The sequence below is a fragment of the Schistocerca gregaria genome, chromosome X (genome assembly GCF_023897955.1).
Source record: "Schistocerca gregaria isolate iqSchGreg1 chromosome X, iqSchGreg1.2, whole genome shotgun sequence".
In the NCBI taxonomy this organism is placed as follows: Eukaryota; Metazoa; Arthropoda; class Insecta; order Orthoptera; family Acrididae; genus Schistocerca; species Schistocerca gregaria.
The window spans coordinates 804,286,986-804,307,487 of NC_064931.1; the positions used below are offsets into that span (position 1 = coordinate 804,286,986).

Below are 20,502 nucleotides of genomic sequence, written 5' to 3' on the forward strand. Positions count from 1 at the left end.
TTGGAATTCACAAATGACATTGCATCTCTGATAAAATTTCAGTTGCGGTACAACCAGCCTCGTAGAACCAAATGAATGTACTGTCGAACATATGCTATAGGATAGGTGGGAACAAGCAAGTGCGAATATAATGGCTCAGCCACACTGTGCAAAATGCAGAATTGTCTGATACTAAAATATATCATTACTGAGAAGAGGAATAGATGTTAGTGATAAAAACCGTAGTGTAAAAATTATGTTGCTTGACTTGTAAATGCCAAACTAGATATCTCAAATGAATACGGTAGTTCATTCAGTTACAGTGTATCATTCTTGCAGAAGTGAAAGTTTCAGTTCCATGTGCATAGCATTCATTGTTAAAGTTATGTTTTAACATTGATTTGAGTGTTTGAAGGGCAAAGTAGTTCCATAAAAGGAGGTTTTAAAAATTGTTTTTTGAATGGTTTTTGTGATAATTTTCTTGCAGATGTGGTGGCGCTCGGATGTGTTTCATTTTCCATGAAACTTTTGGGAGAACTTTGGACACAATTCACCCATTAACAGGCCTTAGTAAAATGGATATATTAACAGCAATTCGTAATGCAACAGGGCCTCGACCAGCATTGTTCGTTCCAGAGGTTTGTAAAGTAAATATTATTTCACATACATATTTAGAGATTCTGATGTTAAAACTATTCCACATTTTATAATACTTGGGTGGTGATTTGCCTGGATTAATTTGAATTTTTGGAAAAATTTATTTTTACCTAGAAAAGCTCTGAGAATATAGAGTTATTCTAAGAGACTGGTGGAATTTTTCGAATTTTCAACTGTTTGTTGAATACTGATTGAAGGGTGCTTGTCTGTGCAGTATTCTTTTTTTATAGGAGTGCTAGTCCCACAAGGTATGCAGGAGAACTTCTGTGAAGTTTGGAAGGTAAAAGATGACATACTGTTGGGAGTAAAGCTGTTAGGGCCGGTCATGAGTTGTGCTTGGATGGCTCAGTGGGTAAGAGCACCTGCCCGCAAAGGCAGGTCATAGATTTGACTCCTGGTCCGGCACACAGTTTTAATCTGCCAAGAAGTTTCATGTTCTAAATGATCGAGAGAACAAGGAGTTGTAGAGTTGCTGTGTAAGGGAAGGGGTACTGTGCATTGAGTTTTCATAGTGTGTTTTATTTGATAGCAACCATCACAGTGTGTTAACCAAGGTCACTTTTATTTTTAGAAATGTTCACCACTGACATTATTTGCCATTATAGCTTCATGTTTCCAAGTGATATCTCGTACTTGAATTCTCCCTAGTCTATTCAAAGATGATTCCGTTGTAAGAAGCATGTAAAGTGTTTGTCAAAAAATTTGTGTGGCAAACATTCCTTCAGTACCAATCAGCCTAATTGTTGGCAAAAGCTGCAAGTAGTCTTGATCCCAATCTGATTGGAACATGTACTGATTTGAGAGAAAACAGTTGGATAAAGTTACTGCAGTACTGATGGAAAGAATTGACTTGGAAGTTCATTAATGGTTGCTGTAGTGCAAGAGTTCCAATAACCTTTAACACACCCAAGAATAATTTTAGACAAGGTGTCCATAACACAGGCCAACAAAAAATATTATTTTAGATAGTAGCTTAATCTCATGGTTTATTATATTCTGAATCCTTATCTGACATTAGTTTTGTTTCCGTCACTTATGATATTGCCACAGTGTGACTTCGTTATAAACTATAAAATGAACAAAACACACACAACTGTAATTACAAATAATTTAATTTTTCAATATACACAAAGGTAGTTTAGAAGTACAACTGTAGAAAACTCTTTTTTCTTACATAGGAGTATGTGTCCATTGGCTTACATTTCCCTACTGTTCTCTCCTTAAAGCATCTAATGTAGCTTTTTCGCTGATGAATTACCTGTTCCACGTCTTTCTGAAGTGACCAAGAGTAGTCTCCCATGATACTGCCATTCCGGCAGCCCTGATACTGTCTTTCCATCACTTCAGTGTCCTGTGAATGTTCCCCTTATTTCTTATTAGCAGCAATAAGTTTTTTCTTTTAGCTGACTGTCCATTGGGTGAGTCTTGAGGTTCATCAAATCACCCAATCTTTTGGACTTGCCGAGAATGTTGGCTGCAGCATAAAGATGATGTGGGCCCTTATTGTTGCATAAGAAGTTTCAGCAAGAAGCTCCTTAGCTGAAACCACCTTCATAGATGCACCCCCCCCCCCCCCCCCCCACCACCACCACCACCCTCCTACCTTCCTTACAAAATTTTTAATGTTCCTGATGTTTATTAACCACAAATTCACATGAAACATAAAAAGTATGTATAATGAAAATCACAGCAAATGCATGTTTGTGTGTTTGAGAGTTGCTACTATAAACTTAAAACCAAGGAAAGTCCAGGTAGAAATCTCAGAATTGTAGAAAAAATAGATTGCTACTTACTGTAAATAAGTTGCAGACAGGCACAATTAAGAACTTGCATAAAGCTTTCTGCCACAGCCTTCAGCAGTGAAAACACACACACACACACACACACACACACACACACACACACACACACACACACCAATTGCTACTTACTGTAAATAAGTTGCAGACAGGCACAATTAAGAACTTACATAAAGCTTTCTGCCACAGCCTTCAGCAGTGAAAAAAAACACACACACACACACACACACACACACACACACACACACACACCATTCATACCCACGAGAGCAAGCACACCACATGGAAACATGGTCGCCAACTGCGGCATCTGGACATTCCAGCTGGAGATGCTGGAGTTGGCGGTCGGTATGTGCATGTGGTGTGCTTGCTTGTGTGTATGAATGGTATGTATCTCTCTTTTACTGATGAAGGCTGTGGCTGAAAGCTTTATGCAAGCATCTTTTAATTGTGCCTGCCTGCAAATTAACATATATTCTTTACAGTTGTTAGTATAAAAGTACATATTTTGTTAGATTAGGTTTCAGCACACTACAAACCACTATGATAAGCCACTGTCATTAAGGAAGTTCCTTGCACTGTTGGCCTTTGTAATCATAAATTCAATCATCAGTAAGTCACTTTTTATTTTTACTTAGTGGCTGGTTTTGATGTTATTCCATCACTGCTGCCTACTGGCCACTGATATAAAATATTTATCTACAAACTGTCTTTCTTCATTTTATTGTAATGCTGCATTTATACTTTCTTTGACCCAGTAATGGAACTGTGGAACTGACCAATAGAGCCCATTTTGTTATGAGGTATTATACACTAATTAAAGTTGTTTTCATAAAGCGTTTGCTTAGTATGATGATAGGGTAGGTGTTGCAATCACTATATTTAAATTATGATTTTTATTAGTTTGACTTGCATTATTTATATGTACGATTTTGTCACTCATATTCTTATTGTCACTGAATTATTCTTTATGCTATGTGATATTTCACATAACTTAAAAATGCAGTATCAATCATCGATACAGAAATCTTAAATCGATATGACTGTGATCTTTGATCAGCAACGTAATTTTGGCCACTTGTGTTTTGGCCGTGGTTGAGAATTGTTGTTTTTGTGTGTGTTTCTCAATAAACGTGTGCTGTCCACAATGTGTGTGGTACTTAATTTTTGTGATTAGACATTGTGAAATTTACTAAATTACTTTAGAGATCAAAGTGATGACAATAAATCCGTGTTTTTCCTAAACAAAAAATCGTGAAATCCTGCTTCATGATTTCGGTAGTCTGGTAATAGTCAAGAACTGCACCTTTTTCATCCAGAGCAGCAAAGGAATCAATCATCGCATAGACAACAAAGTTACATGTACAATGGGTATTCTGCAGCATCAAGATAAGTGACATCATTATCATCTCTACAAATTACTTTACATCCATTAGCCACACCGAACTGTGTTTTTATGGAAATAACTTCGCATTATAGTAGAGAGGGTCCATGATAACCCACAATAATTTTCTTTTTAATAGTTGATCTGAAGATCCCTACTTTACCAAAATGGGCCACCAACTACAAATAAAAAGTGATTATGACTCTTTTCAGATCTGCATAGCAAGAAACAACACTTTGTTTGCATGTGTTTCACCTTTTTTTCATTTGCAAGAAACATAGGTTTCTGGTTCCATGTCAATACCCTAGTGTGACTTGGAACCAGCAACCTATGTCCTTTGTCTTGTGGAGTAAAAATCAAGTTAAACAAAATCAAATGGATGTGTGTTCCTGCGTATTAATTCCATTGCTTCACAAAAAACTGACAGTCAAGTCAATTAACCTTTTGCTGCTAGCAGATGTCCTCTCTGCATTCCGTGCTGAGGTTGGCTTTTGTTATGGCTATACTGCTCGCCAAATGCCGGTGCCTGTGTTGAGAGACTGCATTCTGGCCATATGAAATACATAACATATGATGTTTCAAAAACTGTTAGATGAAAACAAAATTTGATTTTCGCACATTTTGCAGTATGATATCTTCACTTGCCAAAGAATTGAATTTCTTTTCGTTATCCACCATACTATTTGCGCCACATCAAGTTAAGTAAAACACTGCACAAAATTTTAATGAGTTCACAGGGGCAAAAACACACTGGTTAAACTTTACTTATGGTTGATTTTTGCTGATACATTTCAGTGAATGAAATGCAGATAAGATACCAAAATTTTATTTAAAACTGAGTGCAGAAAAATATTCCATTTGGTTCTGAAGTTTTTGGGTTTCTGAAAGACAGTCGCATGTGATGCATCCCTTCATGTCCTTGCACATTGCAAATTGTGTTCATAAGAACCATCATATCTCATAAACAATTCAAAATATTGAAATGAGATATTCTGCAAATCGTAGTATGCAATGAGGCATATATGTTGTGTGATAAATACTTGAAACTCTTTCATTCCGAGATATCTAAGTAGTTTGTCCGTAGAAGTGGAAAGTCAGCGGCTCAGGATGCATACAGATGTCTGTAGTACTGCAGGAAAACCCAAGAGTTGCGTGTATGCATGTCCATAGAACCTGGGGAATGGCGTAACAGGACGTTTATACATTTCCAAATTAGCAAAACAGGTAACATAATTGACATATTAAAAACCTTCAATTGCATAAAAACATTTCTGAATAGCTCTTCCCGGAAAAAAAAAAAAAATTGCAGGCAGTAGTGTTAGAAGATAGTGAGGCTTCTAAGTGAACACAATACGTTATTGCTTTTGGAGAAATAAGAGCAATCATTGCCCATCACCAAATCGATGTACACACATCAAAAAAATTGAATGTGGATATTGTATCACAGACACAGACCTGTCCAAAGATGTAAACAACCTTGCATGAACACTGCCTATTAGGCAGAGGGGGTCCAACAGCCCATCGGTTCCATTCATTCCATCAGGAAGGAGATACACGGCTTGTGTTGTCTGTAGTTCAACCATCCCTAGATGGTCAGTACTGCAGTTCAATCGCGTATGTGTTGTTACTTTCTGTCAGGAAGGGCTCTCAACAAGTGAAGTGTCCAGGAGTCTCGGAGTGAACCAAAGCGATGTTGTTCAGAAATGGAAGAGATACAGAAAGACAGGAACTGCCGATAACATGCCTCACTCAGGTGGATGATCTCTATCTACTGATTATGGCTCGGAGGAACCCTTATGGCAATGCCAATACGTTGAATAATACTTTTCGTGCAGCCACAGGACCTCGTGTTATGACTCAAACTGTGCGCAATAGGCTGCATGATGCACAATTCACTCCCGATGTCCATGACGAGGTCCAGCTTTGCAACCACGACACCGTGCAGTGTGGTGCAGATGGGCCCAACAATGTGCCAAATGGACCACTGAAGATTGGCATCACGTTGTCTTCATCAGTGAGCATCTATGTGTCTTCAACCAGATAAACGTCGGAGACATGTTTGGAAGCAACCACCGTATCGGCAGCATATTAGCAAAGCATTCGTCTTCATAGACGACAATTCGTGCCCCCATTGTGCACATCTTGTGAATGACTTCCTTCACGATAACAACATCGCTTGACTAAAGTGGCCAGCACGTTCTCCAGGCATGAACCCTATCGAACATGCCTGGGGTAGACTGAAAAGGGCTGTTTACGGCCGATGTGACCTACCGACCACTCTGAGAGATCTACTCTGAATCTCCGTTGAGAAGTGGGCCAATTTGGGCCAACTGTGCCTTGATGAACTTGTGGATAGTGTGCTACGACGAATACAGGTATGCATCAATGCAAGAGGAGGTGCTACTGGGTATTGTGAGGTACTTGGGTACCACAATCTGGACCACCACCTCAGGAGGTCTCGCTGTATGGTGGTACAACATGCAATATGTGGTTTTTATGAGGAATAAAAAGGGGGAAATGATGTTCATGTTGATCTCTATTCCAATTTTCTATGTAGGTTCCAGAACTCTTGGAACCGACATGATGCAAAACTTTTTTTGATGTGTGTGTGTGTGTGTGTGTGTGTGTGTGTGTGTGTGTGCGCGCGCGCGCTTTGAGTCATAGGTTAACTCAGAATCCCCACTTATAACTGATATAGCAAATCAAAAACTTCAGTTTGTGACCATGAGAACATGGAGAAATTAAGAATTTTGAGTTGGTTATCTGAGAGAAATCTTCGGATTGGATAAAATTAGCACCCTGATTAGTGGAAAACTATATTTTGATTGAGACTTGATTTAGTTGTGAGATAGAAGTTGTATATGTGGTTGGAAGTAATATTTCATGCAAATGAATGCTGATAACAAGAGTACTGGATGGTCCTCATTAGTTGGCAGACATGATATTCATTTAAATTTGTTACATATAAAAATGCATTTTCCATTTGTGTGTGTATGACTAGCATAAAATATTAGACTCCACCCTGTGTGGAGTCAGTCTCATGTTTTCTTTCTAGTATCTGATTTTTGGAATTTCAGTGGTTTTCTTTGTCTATTTGCTTTAGTTGTTTACATTTCTTTTAACATTGCAGTTTGTATCTGTGAGTGTGTTTTCTTTTTGCAACCTCAATGCCCCACCACCCTTCTTCCATATAAACTTTGGTGTTCCTCATTGAATTTCAACAGTATTGCCTTTTTTCTGTGTTAAAGCATTATATTTCTTTTTTAATATCATTTACAAGTTAGACCAACATTCTGTGCTACTGTTCAAACATAACAGTTCCGTGCACCCTTTTTAAGTTTCCTTTCACTTCCGTTGTTTACGCTTATTAGCAGAAAATTATACTGTGGAGCCAAATTTTTAGGTAAAAATCACTTTTTTATGTTAATGAACATGGCCAGTACTGCTGACAGGTCATGTCAGGTGAAATTTAGTGTATAATGGTGTTCCAGATATCATTTGAACTTCTTGTGAAACGCCAAATTCGACGCCTTGAAGAGCCTGCTCTTCGCTGTGTTGAATTAGTCCATGAAGAAATGCAGAGAATCATCCAACACTGTGGTTCTGAAGTCCAGCAGGAACTGATGCGCTTCCCTAGGCTTCATGAAAAAATCGTGGATGTAGTAACTCATTTGCTGAGACGAAGACTACCAGTCACGAATCAGATGGTATGAAAACAAGCTGAATATATATTATGTTATGCATGTAGTGCTATGATACAGGAAAAATGTTAGACTAATCTTGGTTTTTCTTTTATGTGTGTTAATTTTATGTAAAAGCTTTTGCTGGTTCAGAAGAGCTGTAAAAAGTATAAAAATGTTGTGTAATGTCATCAAAAAGTTTAAAAACATTGTGTTATGTTTTCAGTAGAGTCAGGGCTATACAGTGTAGATAAATGAAGGAACTGGGTACTTTCATTTACTTTTATTACTATCATAACCTGCATCTTGTGTTAGAATTTTATATAGTGACCTTTGTTTTTTAATTTCCTATCAGAAAATCTAACTTTTTCCTGTCTACATGGATTGGCTGAGAAGTGAAGCTATCATGTAAGTGATTTCTGGTGGTATCAGCTGACAGGTTGTTAAATTGAGAGAGAGAGAGAGAGAGAGAGAGCAGTTTCTCTAGTGCAGTCTTTGATTTAATTACTTACCCATTCAAATCCCAGTTACCGTGAAAGGTGGCATAGTTATCAACACATTGAACTCTCACTCGATAGGTATGAGTCCGCAGCTCGTGGTCTAGTGGCTAGTGTTGCTGCCTCTGAATCATGGGGTCCCGGGTTAGATTCCGTGCTGGGTTGTAAATTTTCTCTGCCTGGGGACTGGGTGTTTGTGCTGTCATCATCATCATAATTTGTGACTAAATTGGACTGAAAAAAATTGCGACTTTTTACGGGTTCTGATGATCACGCAGGTTCGTGCCTCACAAACCAGTCATAATCATCATCATAATCATCATCATCAATAGGTCTGTGGTTCTAGTCCCTGCCTGAGCCTCCAGACCTCCAGATATGGATTTTCTGTGGTTACCGTAAATTGCTTAAGAAAAATTCTGGCGCATTTTCCATTAATTACCATTCCCCATCATAGGTTTATTCAGCTTACCCACAACTGTCTGTGCTGATCACCACCTGCTTATCTCAGTAAACTAAAATGGCAAGTACTAATCCTCTTTGAAACATTCCTGGATCATTGAATGTCATGTCAACCAGAAAACAGCATTATCCTGCGCACCATCTTGGATTTGGATGAAACTTGGCTTACTTGTTCTTCCTATGAAGATAAGCAAACACACCAAATGTTAGCATTTATAACTGTCTGTTACTGTGTTATGCCACTTTAAAGTTAGGAAATTTTGCTATTTTTTAACACTGTGAAGGCACAAAATGACACTTCTGAACATTTTGAAAATAAATTACTATTTTAAATTTATCATCCACACTGTGAAATTTAGTGATTAATAATTTCTGTGGTACAGATTGTTGCAATGCTGCCCCATGTGGTACGAGCATTCCCAATCCCAGGTGCCCCTTGTCACATTTGCTGGCAGGTGTGGGTAGTTTAAGTCACCATATGATCAGATTGCACAAGTTTTGTCCATGCACAAGCTGCTTGGGCATCTCTGACTTGTGCACTCTACCAGTACAGTATGATTGTGTATGCTATGGCCTGGCTGCTTGACTGCCCACATAGCAGTTGTATGCCCTTCCCTTACACCTGTGCCTTGTCTGCCTGAATGCCTTTTCTGAATACCTTAATGCTGACACACTACCTGTTGTGGTGTACTGTAGTATGAGGACTGTAAAGATAAATAACTCCCATTTTTATGTAAAATCTTCAAGAAAAAGAAATGTAGACTTATAGCTTTGTATTTTATTTTATAAAAAACTTAGTTCACCATTACATTGACTCTCACTTAAAGGAAAAGAGAGATTCTCCTTTCTGTAAATTGTTGCAACTAGCCCGAAAACTGGTTTTAGGTTATTTTATGAAATGGAATTAATCATTAGAGAGCGTGCATGCATTCATCAAAAACAGGTTACGTTGGTTTGCAGGTGGGTTGCCATAGGTTAAACAGTAATTCTCAGTTGCAGAAGTGTAAGAATGATGGTTATGCTACAGACTAGTGTGTTAGAATGCAACTTACCCCCCCCCCCCCCTCTCTCTCTCTCTCTCTCTCTCTCTCTAATACACACACACACACACACACACACACACACACACACACACACACACACACACACACACACACACACACACAATAATGGTAATTTATTTTTAAAATGTTAGCAAAAAACTACAAAAATCTGAAGTTCCATAAAAAGAAGACAGATATAAAGTACTGACATTTGATATTGTTATTTATTTTTGTAGAGAGAACTGAACGTGTAAGGTGGCATGGTGGTTAGCACACTGGACTTATATTCGGGAGGATGACAGTTCAAATTCGTATCAGGCCATTTTAGGTTTTCTGTGATTTCCCTAAATCGCTCCAAGCAAATGCTGGGATCGTTTCCTTGAAAGGGCATGGTCAATTTCCTTTCCCATCTTTGAAACGTGTCAAGATTGTACTCCATCTCTAATGACACCGATGTCAACGGGATGTTAAGTCCTCATCTTCCTTCCTTCTTTGGGAGAAAAGATAAGCCAAGTTTAATCCAATCTGAGATGCTAGGGGAGAATTTTTTGTGGTGGAATTGACATGGAAAACAGAGGAGTGTTTTGAAGAGGACTAGTACTTGCCATTTTGGTGCCTCTAGATGGTAAGCAGATGTTTTCAGTACAGACAAGAGTCCTGAAAGTCTGTCATCCAAATAAACCTGGGGTGGGGCAGGTAATCTAAAGGATACATCTTATGCATGCTAATCTTGACTCAATGGTAATATTTTTGTTTTTATAATACTTTCCCCATGATTGTACTTTGAGCAATAAAACAAAATCGATGCTGCGCAAGATAAATAACATTGCTAATTGCTGCCAGTAGAAAAATCTTAAATGCTTGGTTTTCTGCAGCTTACATCTTCTATACACAGTGAGCTGCTCTAGAAATGAAAATTGTTTTTTTGGGTTTATAACCCATCAGTGGCATATTATATGTTTCTAGAGCTATGACATGCTCTTCAGTTAATATTACATGATCTGAAATATGTTGTATAATATAGTACACAGTTTCTCATATATGTTACTGCTGTCAAATTTTAAGCAGTGATAATCCTTGATAATGTTTGACATAACTGTCATATAGAGTAAACCATGAAAGACAGCACATTGTGGCCAATTACTGTGCCCTATCGAGAGAATATCTGCTCTTGTGGACCAACACCTACTGCATGTTACCAGTAACCTGCACTCCTATTTAAATGACATTTACCATTTCCTGTTCTGACTCTCCACAGTTCCTGATCCTGTACGAGCCACACAGCGCCCTGCTTGTCATTGTTGATGCCATTCCTCTGTACATGAACATCCCCAATGCCAGTGGCCTTGCCACTAGTGAACACTATCATTCCTAACGTCCTTCTGACTCCAAACCTACAACCTCCTTCATATCCTCGCCCACAATTACTTCTCTTTTGAAGCAAATCCATGTTACAGCAGTGCGTACCAGCATTGCACCAGGCTGTACCAATCTGTTCATGGATGATCTAGAGGAATTCTTCCTAATCACCCCACTGATGACGTCTTTGTGATCTGCACTGGGGGTGAGGACACCCTATCCATGTCCCTCCAAAACCTGAACACTCTCCCCTGTGACTCAGTGCCACTCAGGACTGAAGCAACTGAATCATATTCTCTGCCAGGGTTTTAGTTGCCTCTCTTCAAACCTTGAAATGAGGAATAACCTTCCCACTATACTTCCCACCCCCTCCCACCGTGGTATCTTGCCACTCACCAAATCTGCACAAGATCCTTGTCCATCCCTGTTCGACCCCAGCTCTCAAACCTTTACCTCGTAGCTCATATCCCTGGTCAGACATATATGCAAGAACTGTCCCATACATCATCCCTCCGCCACCTACACTGGTACAGTCACAGGCATCTCCTGCCCTTCCAAAGTCAGGACTACCTTTGAAAGCTGTCATGTGATATGCAAACTAAGCTGCAGCCATTGTTCTGCTATCTATGTGGGCATGACAACTAACAAACTGTCTGTCTGCATGAATGGCCATTGGCAAACTGACCAAGAGACAGCTGGAGCATCCAGTTGCTGAAAATGCAGTGCACCACATTGTCCATCACTTACATGTCTGCATCACAGCCCGAGTCTGAATTGTACCTCTCACCCCCCACCACAGGATTGCTGCTCCTATGAGGCACTGTTACCATTCAGTCTGCTCACAGACGCTAGAGACAGTGGTCATATGTATGTTTTCCCTGTCAGGAGAAGGCCTAAGTTCTTGAGAAGTCGCACTTCTTATTTTTTATTTACCAGTTTCATTCTTCAAATGAACAAGAGCATCATGAAAATATACACTGTAAAAGATACAACTTGAGATAATACAGAAAACTTTCATTGCTGTTATGTAAAATAAATATTCTGTTTCAAGCATGGCGAGTTAAGTTGATAAGTTGGCTAACAGCTCTAAAGGTTAAACTGGCTGTACTGTAGTACGTAAACTTATGTTTTAAGTACATTAGTAAATAATATTGACAGAGCCAAAGATGAAATTGACTGTACAACAGTACTTGTAACGTCCATGGCATAGTGTATCCAAAGTTATTTTACAACTACAGAAAACGAAATTTACATTTTAGTCACCTCTTTGTATGGGCTTGCGTATAGACGTCTGTAAGTATACTGTAAGTGTACTTTAAACACAAGCTTAAAACTACAGTAAAGCCAGTTAAATATTTATAGCTATCAGTGTACTTTAAATGCAATCATTGATGCTGTCAGCCAAGTTTCAACATAAGTAACCATGCTGGAAATATGTACTTTACATAACACCAGTGCAAGTTTTCTGTATTATCTCAATTTGTATCTTTTTACAGTGTATATTCTGATAATGATCTTGTTCATTTGAAGAGCAAAACACAGAGTGCTGCTTTCAATTACTTAGTTTTATAGTTTTAACTGCCACTCCCCCTGCAGGCAATTGCTATATAGAAGAGGGCCTTTTGGCCAAAAGCTAAATGTATAGGTGTGAAAGAATAAAATAACTAACAGAAAGAAAGCTGAGAGAATGAAAGTGAAATGAGTAAACACTGAAAAAAAAAATATATAAACACAAAAGAAGAGGAAAAAGGAGGGGAGGGGGGGTGCTATGCTAATGGCGAGTGAAGTGATTGAGGATATGTTTGAAAGTTTACATATCTGAAGTTCCTGTGGTACAGAACATACGGAATTTATCTCTGAAATGTTTGTAGAATACACAGGTATAAGTCACAGTTGTTGATTTTGTAAGAATGAACCAGTGCATAATAGTCCTAAAACTCCGAAAATTCTCATAAACATACACAAATCCTCACACAGGATAAGATACACCAACAGCGCATTTAATATGCATGTAAGTCAGGAAAGTGTAGAATTTTTAACTGAATCTCTGAAGTCTGCATAATGTATATAGAAAAAGAGAAAATGCGAAATTACAATATTTTTTCAGTCAGCTTGTTAAGACATTTTGTATGACTGAAGTGCTATTCCATGTGACAGAAGTGAAGGGTGACAATTATTGAACTGTATGAAAAGAAACGTAAATTAGTTACAAGCTACAGCATACACACACACACTTCATTCAACATTTAAGGATCACTACAGGTATTTGGATTTAGGTTATGACATGTTAGATATGCCTGCCATCATTGGCGATGATTTGGTGCAGGCAAATATCAAAATTCTGCATGACCTGCTGAAGTGTGGAAACATTGATGCTGTTGATGACCTCCCGAATGGCTGTTTTCAGCTCAGCAATGGTATAACTTGTCTTTAAAGTAGCCTGAAAAAAAGGAGTAGTCACATGTATTCAGATCTGGAGAATATGACGTCCAATTGGGGCCCATGCCAGTGGCCTCTGGGTACCCCAGACCAGAATGCGATCTCCAAAGTGCTCGTCAGTGACAACAAACACTCTCCTGCTTCGATGTGGTCTAGCTCTGTCTTGGATGAACCACATCTTCTTGAAATCAGTTTCACTTTGTATAATGGGGGTGAAATCATCTTCCGAAACCTTCATGTACTGTTCATTAGTTACTGTGCCATCAAGGGATATCGTACCGATTATTCGGTGACTGGACGTTGTACCCCCACAGTCACCAGTTGAAGATGAAGAGACTTCTCAATCACGAAATGCAGATTCTCATTCCCCCAAACATCCCAATTTTGCTTACTGACGAGCCTATCCAAATGAAAGTGGGCTTTGTCGCTAAACTAAACCATAAATGCACATACGAATTCCCATCATGCCCTGTGGCTAACTGTTCAGTTTGAACGTCCTTATGCAAACTGTTTAGAAGTTACGATGATTTTATTTCATATACTTATATAATTTTCACCCTGTTTTGTGCTCTAGATTGCAGTGCGTCTCAGTGAGATATGAGAATGTTATGTTTGTATGAAACTTTCAAAGCTGTAAGACATAACCAAACTAGTGGTAGGGCATTGTGATGACGAGCAAGGCAAAATAATGAATAGTATCCCAAAATGTAAGAGAGAAAATAAAATAAACTTTTGTGAAAAATGGGGAAGAAAAGGTCTTACACATTGCTAGCCACCTGAAACTCCTATATTAATGAAAAGAGAAATTTGTTACACTTCCAAGTCAGATACTTTATTTCATCCTTTTACAAACAGGATGAACTCTGTGAATGTAATATTTCATGTGATGCCTGCAAATTTCTAACATTTTGTGAAGTAAATTTGTCAGCTAGCTCATGTGACAGACCCAGTGTTCTTTGTATAAGATAACCAACTCAGTATACTGTTTTCTTAATTTAACTTTTTTATTTAGATGTGACTTACCTTTTTTCAGGTAGAAAACCTGGTAGCAATTGAACTTGCGTATATTAATACGAGGCACCCAGATTTTAATAAAGATGCAGCGCTTGCGTCGTGCTTGTTCTCAACGCCACCGGCTGAAGAAGATACACCAACACCAAAGCCTACAAATCTAAAATATCCTGAAAGTAATTTTCCTTACACACCAGTAGAACTGGAAGGGGCCAAGGTAATATAGTACTTTCATTAATTTAGTTCTAACTAGATAGGTGTATATTGTGGTACAGCTAAAGATTTGTGTGTTTTGCAGAACTCCTTTGGTGCCAAGTCAAATGCTGATGCCAGTGGGTGGCTATCAAACTTGTTTCCTGCTGGTCGCATGGATAATAAAGAAAACCAAAGTATTAGAGATAAATCTATAGAACTTAATTCTTCTGCTTTACCAAACCATGTTTTTGAAGCAAAAGGTGTGCTTTCGCCTCAAAAGCCAGTAAATTTGCTACCTGAAGTTCCTGTACAGACAAACAGGAAACTTTCAGAAAAAGAGAAAAGGGATTGTGATGTAATAGGTTGGTGTATAATTCAGGCTTTTAAGTCATTCATATTCTTAATCATTCTTATTCTTAATCATTCTTTTCTGATGTCTGACTTCTTGTTTTGTTTCAGAACGCCTCATAAAAGTATATTTCTATATAGTACGTAAATCAATTCAGGATACTGTACCAAAGGCTGTAATGCATTTTCTTGTAAATTATGTGAAAGATAACCTCCAGTCTGAGCTGGTTGCACATCTTTACAAATCGGCGCAGGCTGAGGAGCTGTTGAGTGAAGCGGAACATGTTGCACAGCGTAGAAAAGATGCAGCCGATATGTTAAAAGTATGTACTTTGTGGTGGTAATTCTCTAAATTTCTGTCTATCTGTATAATGGTTACCTTTATAGCTTGTGCCTCTTGACACTGTACAAGTAAAAACAAAATTTAAGTGATATATTATTCTTCAGATTACTACTCACGCTATAGAGCAGACAAAGAGTGACAGACAGGCACAATGAAAAGACTGCTATACACATGACCTCTGCCTCTGGCAGCTGTGGTCAGACTCCGGAAGAAGGCCATTTGCTGAAAGCTAAAATGTGTAGCAGTCTTTTCCATTGGGTCTGTCTGTGACTCAGTGTGTCCTCTATACAGTGAATAGCAATATGTCGTTTCATAGTATTGTTGTTGTTCTATTCTGTACTTTACATTGTTTGATATATTAGTCTAATTTTTTCAGATGGATAGAAAAATTAGTCCAATTGTTCAGAGAATGACTAGGTGAACCACGGAAAATTGGAAACCAAAATATACTGTTTGAGGAATGGGCACACTGCACCACAAGCAGTTTTGTCAAATTCCTCACCATGTCATCAGAAGACATAAACCATGCATTATGCATAAAAATAAAATCCAAGAACAAAGAGAAGGCAGTTGGGAACATTTGTAGGCATGATACTAATTAACTCAGTAAGGAAAACTATGTCCAATCATTGATGGCAGTAGCAGTGAACAGATGATAAATTTAGCTCATTGGCCACTAGACTTGATTAGTACTTCATAAATCGAAGGAAAAATGGGCCATTGGAAGTGGAGGTTTTATATGTACTTAGACAAGCATTGTATACTCCACCACCAAATCAAAGTTTTGCCAAGTCAACTATTGAAGAGATCTCAAAATTCAGTAGGTTACTGAAAAGCAGCAGTTCTTGTTGCTAGGATGGTATTTCACCAAAGTATTGAAACCATCTGTCGAATTTGATAGTGGCCCTGCTAGATTTACCTCTTTCATTCGGTCAATATGAGTCAAGTGATATCTCTTGAAAGACTGATATGAGCAGTAGTAATTCCGATTTATAAAAGTAGAGATAAGCAAATGACCTTTAATTATGGATTCTGCTTCCTCTGTGTATTCATAAAAAGTTTGAAAACATGTCTTACAACAGAATATTGAACCTCCTACCTAAGAGTAACATTTTAGCAACAGCATGGTTTGCTTCTGTAAAGGATTTTCTACAAAGAAAGCAATATATGAACTCACCAACTTAGTTCAATAGTACTAAACAAGAAAAATTACAGAGTTGGTATTTTCTGTGAACTTGCCAAGGGCTTCAGTTGCGTGGATCATAAGATTCTGTTTTGGAAATGAATATGTAATTGCATTAATGGCACCAGTGTTGCATGGGTAGTCAAATCTTGTCAGAAAATGGTCACGTTAACAAATTATCTCACACTGGAGAAACTTAAAATATGGAGTCCTACAAGATTCAGTGCTTGCCCACACCTGTTTTTGACCCATGTAAATGACCTACCAGGGACATGGAGGACTCCCCCAAAACTGGACTGGTATTGACACATGAGGATACTTCTGAAAGGATTCACACACCCACATCAGGCATAGCCTAGAGCTTAATGGAACACACTGATAACTGGTTCACAGCCAACAGTTTAAACCTCAGTTGTATAAAACAATAAAGAATGAACTTAGGGTTAACTCTGAAATTGACAGAGTCCTTATAATTAAACTTTCGCTTCTTGAGCCAGTGTAGAAGGAAACCTGTGTACCCAACTTCATAGGAATGATGTTCAGACTGTCCACTGTTTGTGTTGTTAGTAGTGTGTGTGTGTGTGTGTGTGTGTGTGTGTGTGTGTGTGTGTGTGTGTGTGTGTCATGACTTGTTGTTAGATGCCAATACTGGTATGACAACATACGGTTAAAACACAAAAATCAGTCTGCATTACAGTTCCAGAGAGTCAACATGGGGTCTGGAAAGAGTGAGCAGGACTTTACTCATAAATCTCAGAACAATAATAATAGTGCTACTGCTGTTAGCGAATATTTATGCATTAAAGAAATATGGAGAGGTCCTTTTTCAGCACTGGGGTTGTTGAACTTGATTTGGAAGTTCAAATTATTTAGCGATTAGGAAATTTCTCCAGTAGGCTGACAACCAGTTGCATCACAAATTATTGAAGAAGTTACTGTTGCCTTGGCTGAGAATGCTTTATGTAATTTCCAGTCTTTGAGCCGTGCACAGGCTGTGTCTTGACAGCTGAACATTGCGCGGTTTACCATTGTTTTGGGCACGGATAGAGCAGTCTCTATTGTAGTTTCAGGCTGTTGTGAATACAGATGGTCGTCACGTTGAGCAACATTTGTAACATGAGACATAAACATGTTACATAGTTGACAAGTGTTAATTTCTCATGTAGAAATTAAAATATGTTTCTATCAATGGTTTATTCATAATCTATCTTCCACATGTCCTTACAAATTTTGCCACAAAGTTTTATTGAAATTATTAAAGTTACTTAAATGCTTAATATGCAGTGCAGTATAATCCCACTTTCACATCCCCAAAATTGACATTTTTCACAATTTTTACAACATTTTTTGTTCAGGCCCTTAAAATTTTCAATGTTCCAGTCATTAATTTGCACTCATTTTTGTGGCATTATGATTATAAAGTTATTGCTATTTACTCTTAATAAAATTACGTTCATGGAGATAAACAAAAAAATGGTGTAATTAATAAAATGTCACTGGTAAGGCATTGGATTTCTAGTAGTGTTTACAAGCATTGTACAGTTAACTTTCTTTGAGCCTTGGACTCCATAGTTATGAAGTGATTAAGCTCATTAAAAGTTGGAAGTACCTCCAGTGCTTGATCTCCTAACGACTGCTACGTTGTGTGTAGCATTGTTCTTAGTTACATTATTGAACAAAATGTCAGATTGAGCTAAACTTCAGTATTAGAGTGGTGCGAAGTTGGCAGCAATAAAGATGACCTATGCCAGTGCCTCTTATCAATTATACAAAATATTGTCCCAAACTGTCACAGATGTGGCAACTCGTGTGAAAAATATAGGAACATTATTTCATAAAAAATACTTAGATTTTGATTTGAAGGGAAACGTTCTCAAGTGGTGTATCGCAGTACCTCCCCCTTGCGCCTCTGCCTCCCCTTCGCGCCTCTGCCTCTGCCTTTGCCTCCCCTTCGCGCCTCTGCCTCTGCCTTTGCCTCCCCTTCGCGCCTCTGCCTCTGCCTTTGCCTCCCCTTCGCGCCTCTGCCTCTGCCTTTGCCTCCCCTTCGCGCCTCTGCCTCTGCCTTTGCCTCCCCTTCGCGCCTCTGCCTCTGCCTTTGCCTCCCCTTCGCGCCTCTGCCTCTGCCTTTGCCTCCCCTTCGCGCCTCTGCCTCTGCCTTTGCCTCCCCTTCGCGCCTCTGCCTCTGCCTTTGCCTCCCCTTCGCGCCTCTGCCTTTGCCTCCCCTTCGCGCCTCTGCCTTTGCCTCCCCTTCGCGCCTCTGCCTTTGCCTCCCCTTCGCGCCTCTGCCTTTGCCTCCCCTTCGCGCCTCTGCCTTTGCCTCCCCTTCGCGCCTCTGCCTTTGCCTCCCCTTCGCGCCTCTGCCTTTGCCTCCCCTTCGCGCCTCTGCCTTTGCCTCCCCTTCGCGCCTCTGCCTTTGCCTCCCCTTCGCGCCTCTGCCTTTGCCTCCCCTTCGCGCCTCTGCCTTTGCCTCCCCTTCGCGCCTCTGCCTTTGCCTCCCCTTCGCGCCTCTGCCTTTGCCTCCCCTTCGCGCCTCTGCCTTTGCCTCCCCTTCGCGCCTCTGCCTTTGCCTCCCCTTCGCGCCTCTGCCTTTGCCTCCCCTTCGCGCCTCTGCCTTTGCCTCCCCTTCGCGCCTCTGCCTTTGCCTCCCCTTCGCGCCTCTGCCTTTGCCTCCCCTTCGCGCCTCTGCCTTTGCCTCCCCCTCACGCCTCTGCCTCCGCCTCCCCCTCGCGCCTCTGCCTCTGCCTCCGCCTCCCCCTCGCGCCTCTGCCTCTGCCTCCGCCTCCCCCTCGCGCCTCTGCCTCTGCCTCCGCCTCCCCCTCGCGCCTCTGCCTCTGCCTCCGCCTCCCCCTCGCGCCTCTGCCTCTGCCTCCCCCTCGCGCCTCCGCCTCCCCCTCGCGCCTCCGCCTCCCCCTCGCGCCTCCGCCTCCCCCTCGCGCCTCCGCCTCCCCCTCGCGCCTCTGCCTCTGCCTCCCCCTCGCGCCTCCGCCTCCCCCTCGCGCCTCCGCCTCCGCCTCCCCCTCGCGCCTCCGCCTCCGCCTCCCCCTCGCGCCTCCGCCTCCGCCTCCCCCTCGCGCCTCTGCCTCCGCCTCCCCCTCGCGCCTCTGCCTCCGCCTCCCCCTCGCGCCTCTGCCTCCGCCTCCCCCTCGCGCCTCTGCCTCTGCCTCCCCCTCCCCTCGCGCCTCTGCCTCTGCCTCCGCCTCCCCCTCGCGCCTCTGCCTCCCCCTCGCGCCTCTGCCTCTGCCTCCGCCTCCCCCTCGCGCCTCTGCCTCTGCCTCCGCCTCCCCCTCGCGCCTCTGCCTCTGCCTCCGCCTCCCCCTCGCGCCTCTGCCTCTGCCTCCGCCTCCCCCTCGCGCCTCTGCCTCTGCCTCCGCCTCCCCCTCGCGCCTCTGCCTCTGCCTCTGCCTCCGCCTCCCCCTCGCGCCTCTGCCTCTGCCTCCCCCTCGCGCCTCTGCCTCTGCCTCTGCCTCCGCCTCCCCCTCGCGCCTCTGCCTCTGCCTCCGCCTCCCCCTCGCGCCTCTGCCTCTGCCTCCACCTCCCCCTCGCGCCTCTGCCTCTGCCTCCGCCTCCCCCTCGCGCCTCTGCCTCTGCCTCCGCCTCCCCCTCGCGCCTCTGCCTCCGCCTCCCCCTCGCGCCTCTGCCTCCGCCTCCCCCTCGCGCCTCTGCCTCCGCCTCCCCCTCGCGCCTCTGCCTCCGCCTCCCCCTCGCGCCTCTGCCTCCGCCTCCCCCTCGCGCCTCTGCCTCCGCCTCCCCCTCGCGCCTCTGCCTCCGCCTCCGCCCCCCCCTCGCGCCTCTGCCTCTGCCTCCGCCTCCGCCTCCCCCTCGCGCCTCTGCCTCCGCCTCCCCCTCGCGCCTCTGCCTCTGCCTCCCCCTCGCGCCTCTGCCTCTGCCTCTGCCTTCCCCTCGCGCCTCTGCCTCTGCCTCCGCCTCCCCCTCGCGCCTCTGCCTCTGCCTCCGCCTCCCCCTCGCGCCTCTGCCTCTGCCTCCGCCTCCCCCTCGCGCCTCTGCCTCTGCCTCCGCCTCCCCCTCGCGCCTCTGCCTCTGCCTCCCCCTCCCCCTCGCGCCTCTGCCTCTGCCTCCCCCTCCCCCTCGCGCCTCTGCCTCTGCCTCCGCCTCCCCCTCGCGCCTC

The 20,502-nt window shown here is 42.1% G+C and overlaps 1 protein-coding gene across 5 annotated transcripts in view; it reads left to right on the plus strand.

Moving 5' to 3' along the window:
• LOC126297617 (dynamin-1-like protein) overlaps positions 1–20,502 on the plus strand; it is a 94,636-nt gene that overhangs the window by 64,041 nt on the left and 10,093 nt on the right. For 3 of the 5 annotated variants that reach the window (XM_049988635.1, XM_049988634.1, XM_049988633.1), the window contains 5 exons: positions 467–617; positions 7,311–7,526; positions 14,330–14,524; positions 14,606–14,864; positions 14,962–15,173. In XM_049988635.1, the coding sequence (XP_049844592.1) occupies positions 467–617; positions 7,311–7,526; positions 14,330–14,524; positions 14,606–14,864; positions 14,962–15,173 (1,033 nt within the window). Of the gene's footprint in view, positions 1–466; positions 627–7,310; positions 7,527–14,329; positions 14,525–14,605; positions 14,865–14,961; positions 15,174–20,502 lie in introns of all 5 variants that reach the window. The other 2 variants (XM_049988632.1, XM_049988631.1) reach the window with 1 other exon arrangement.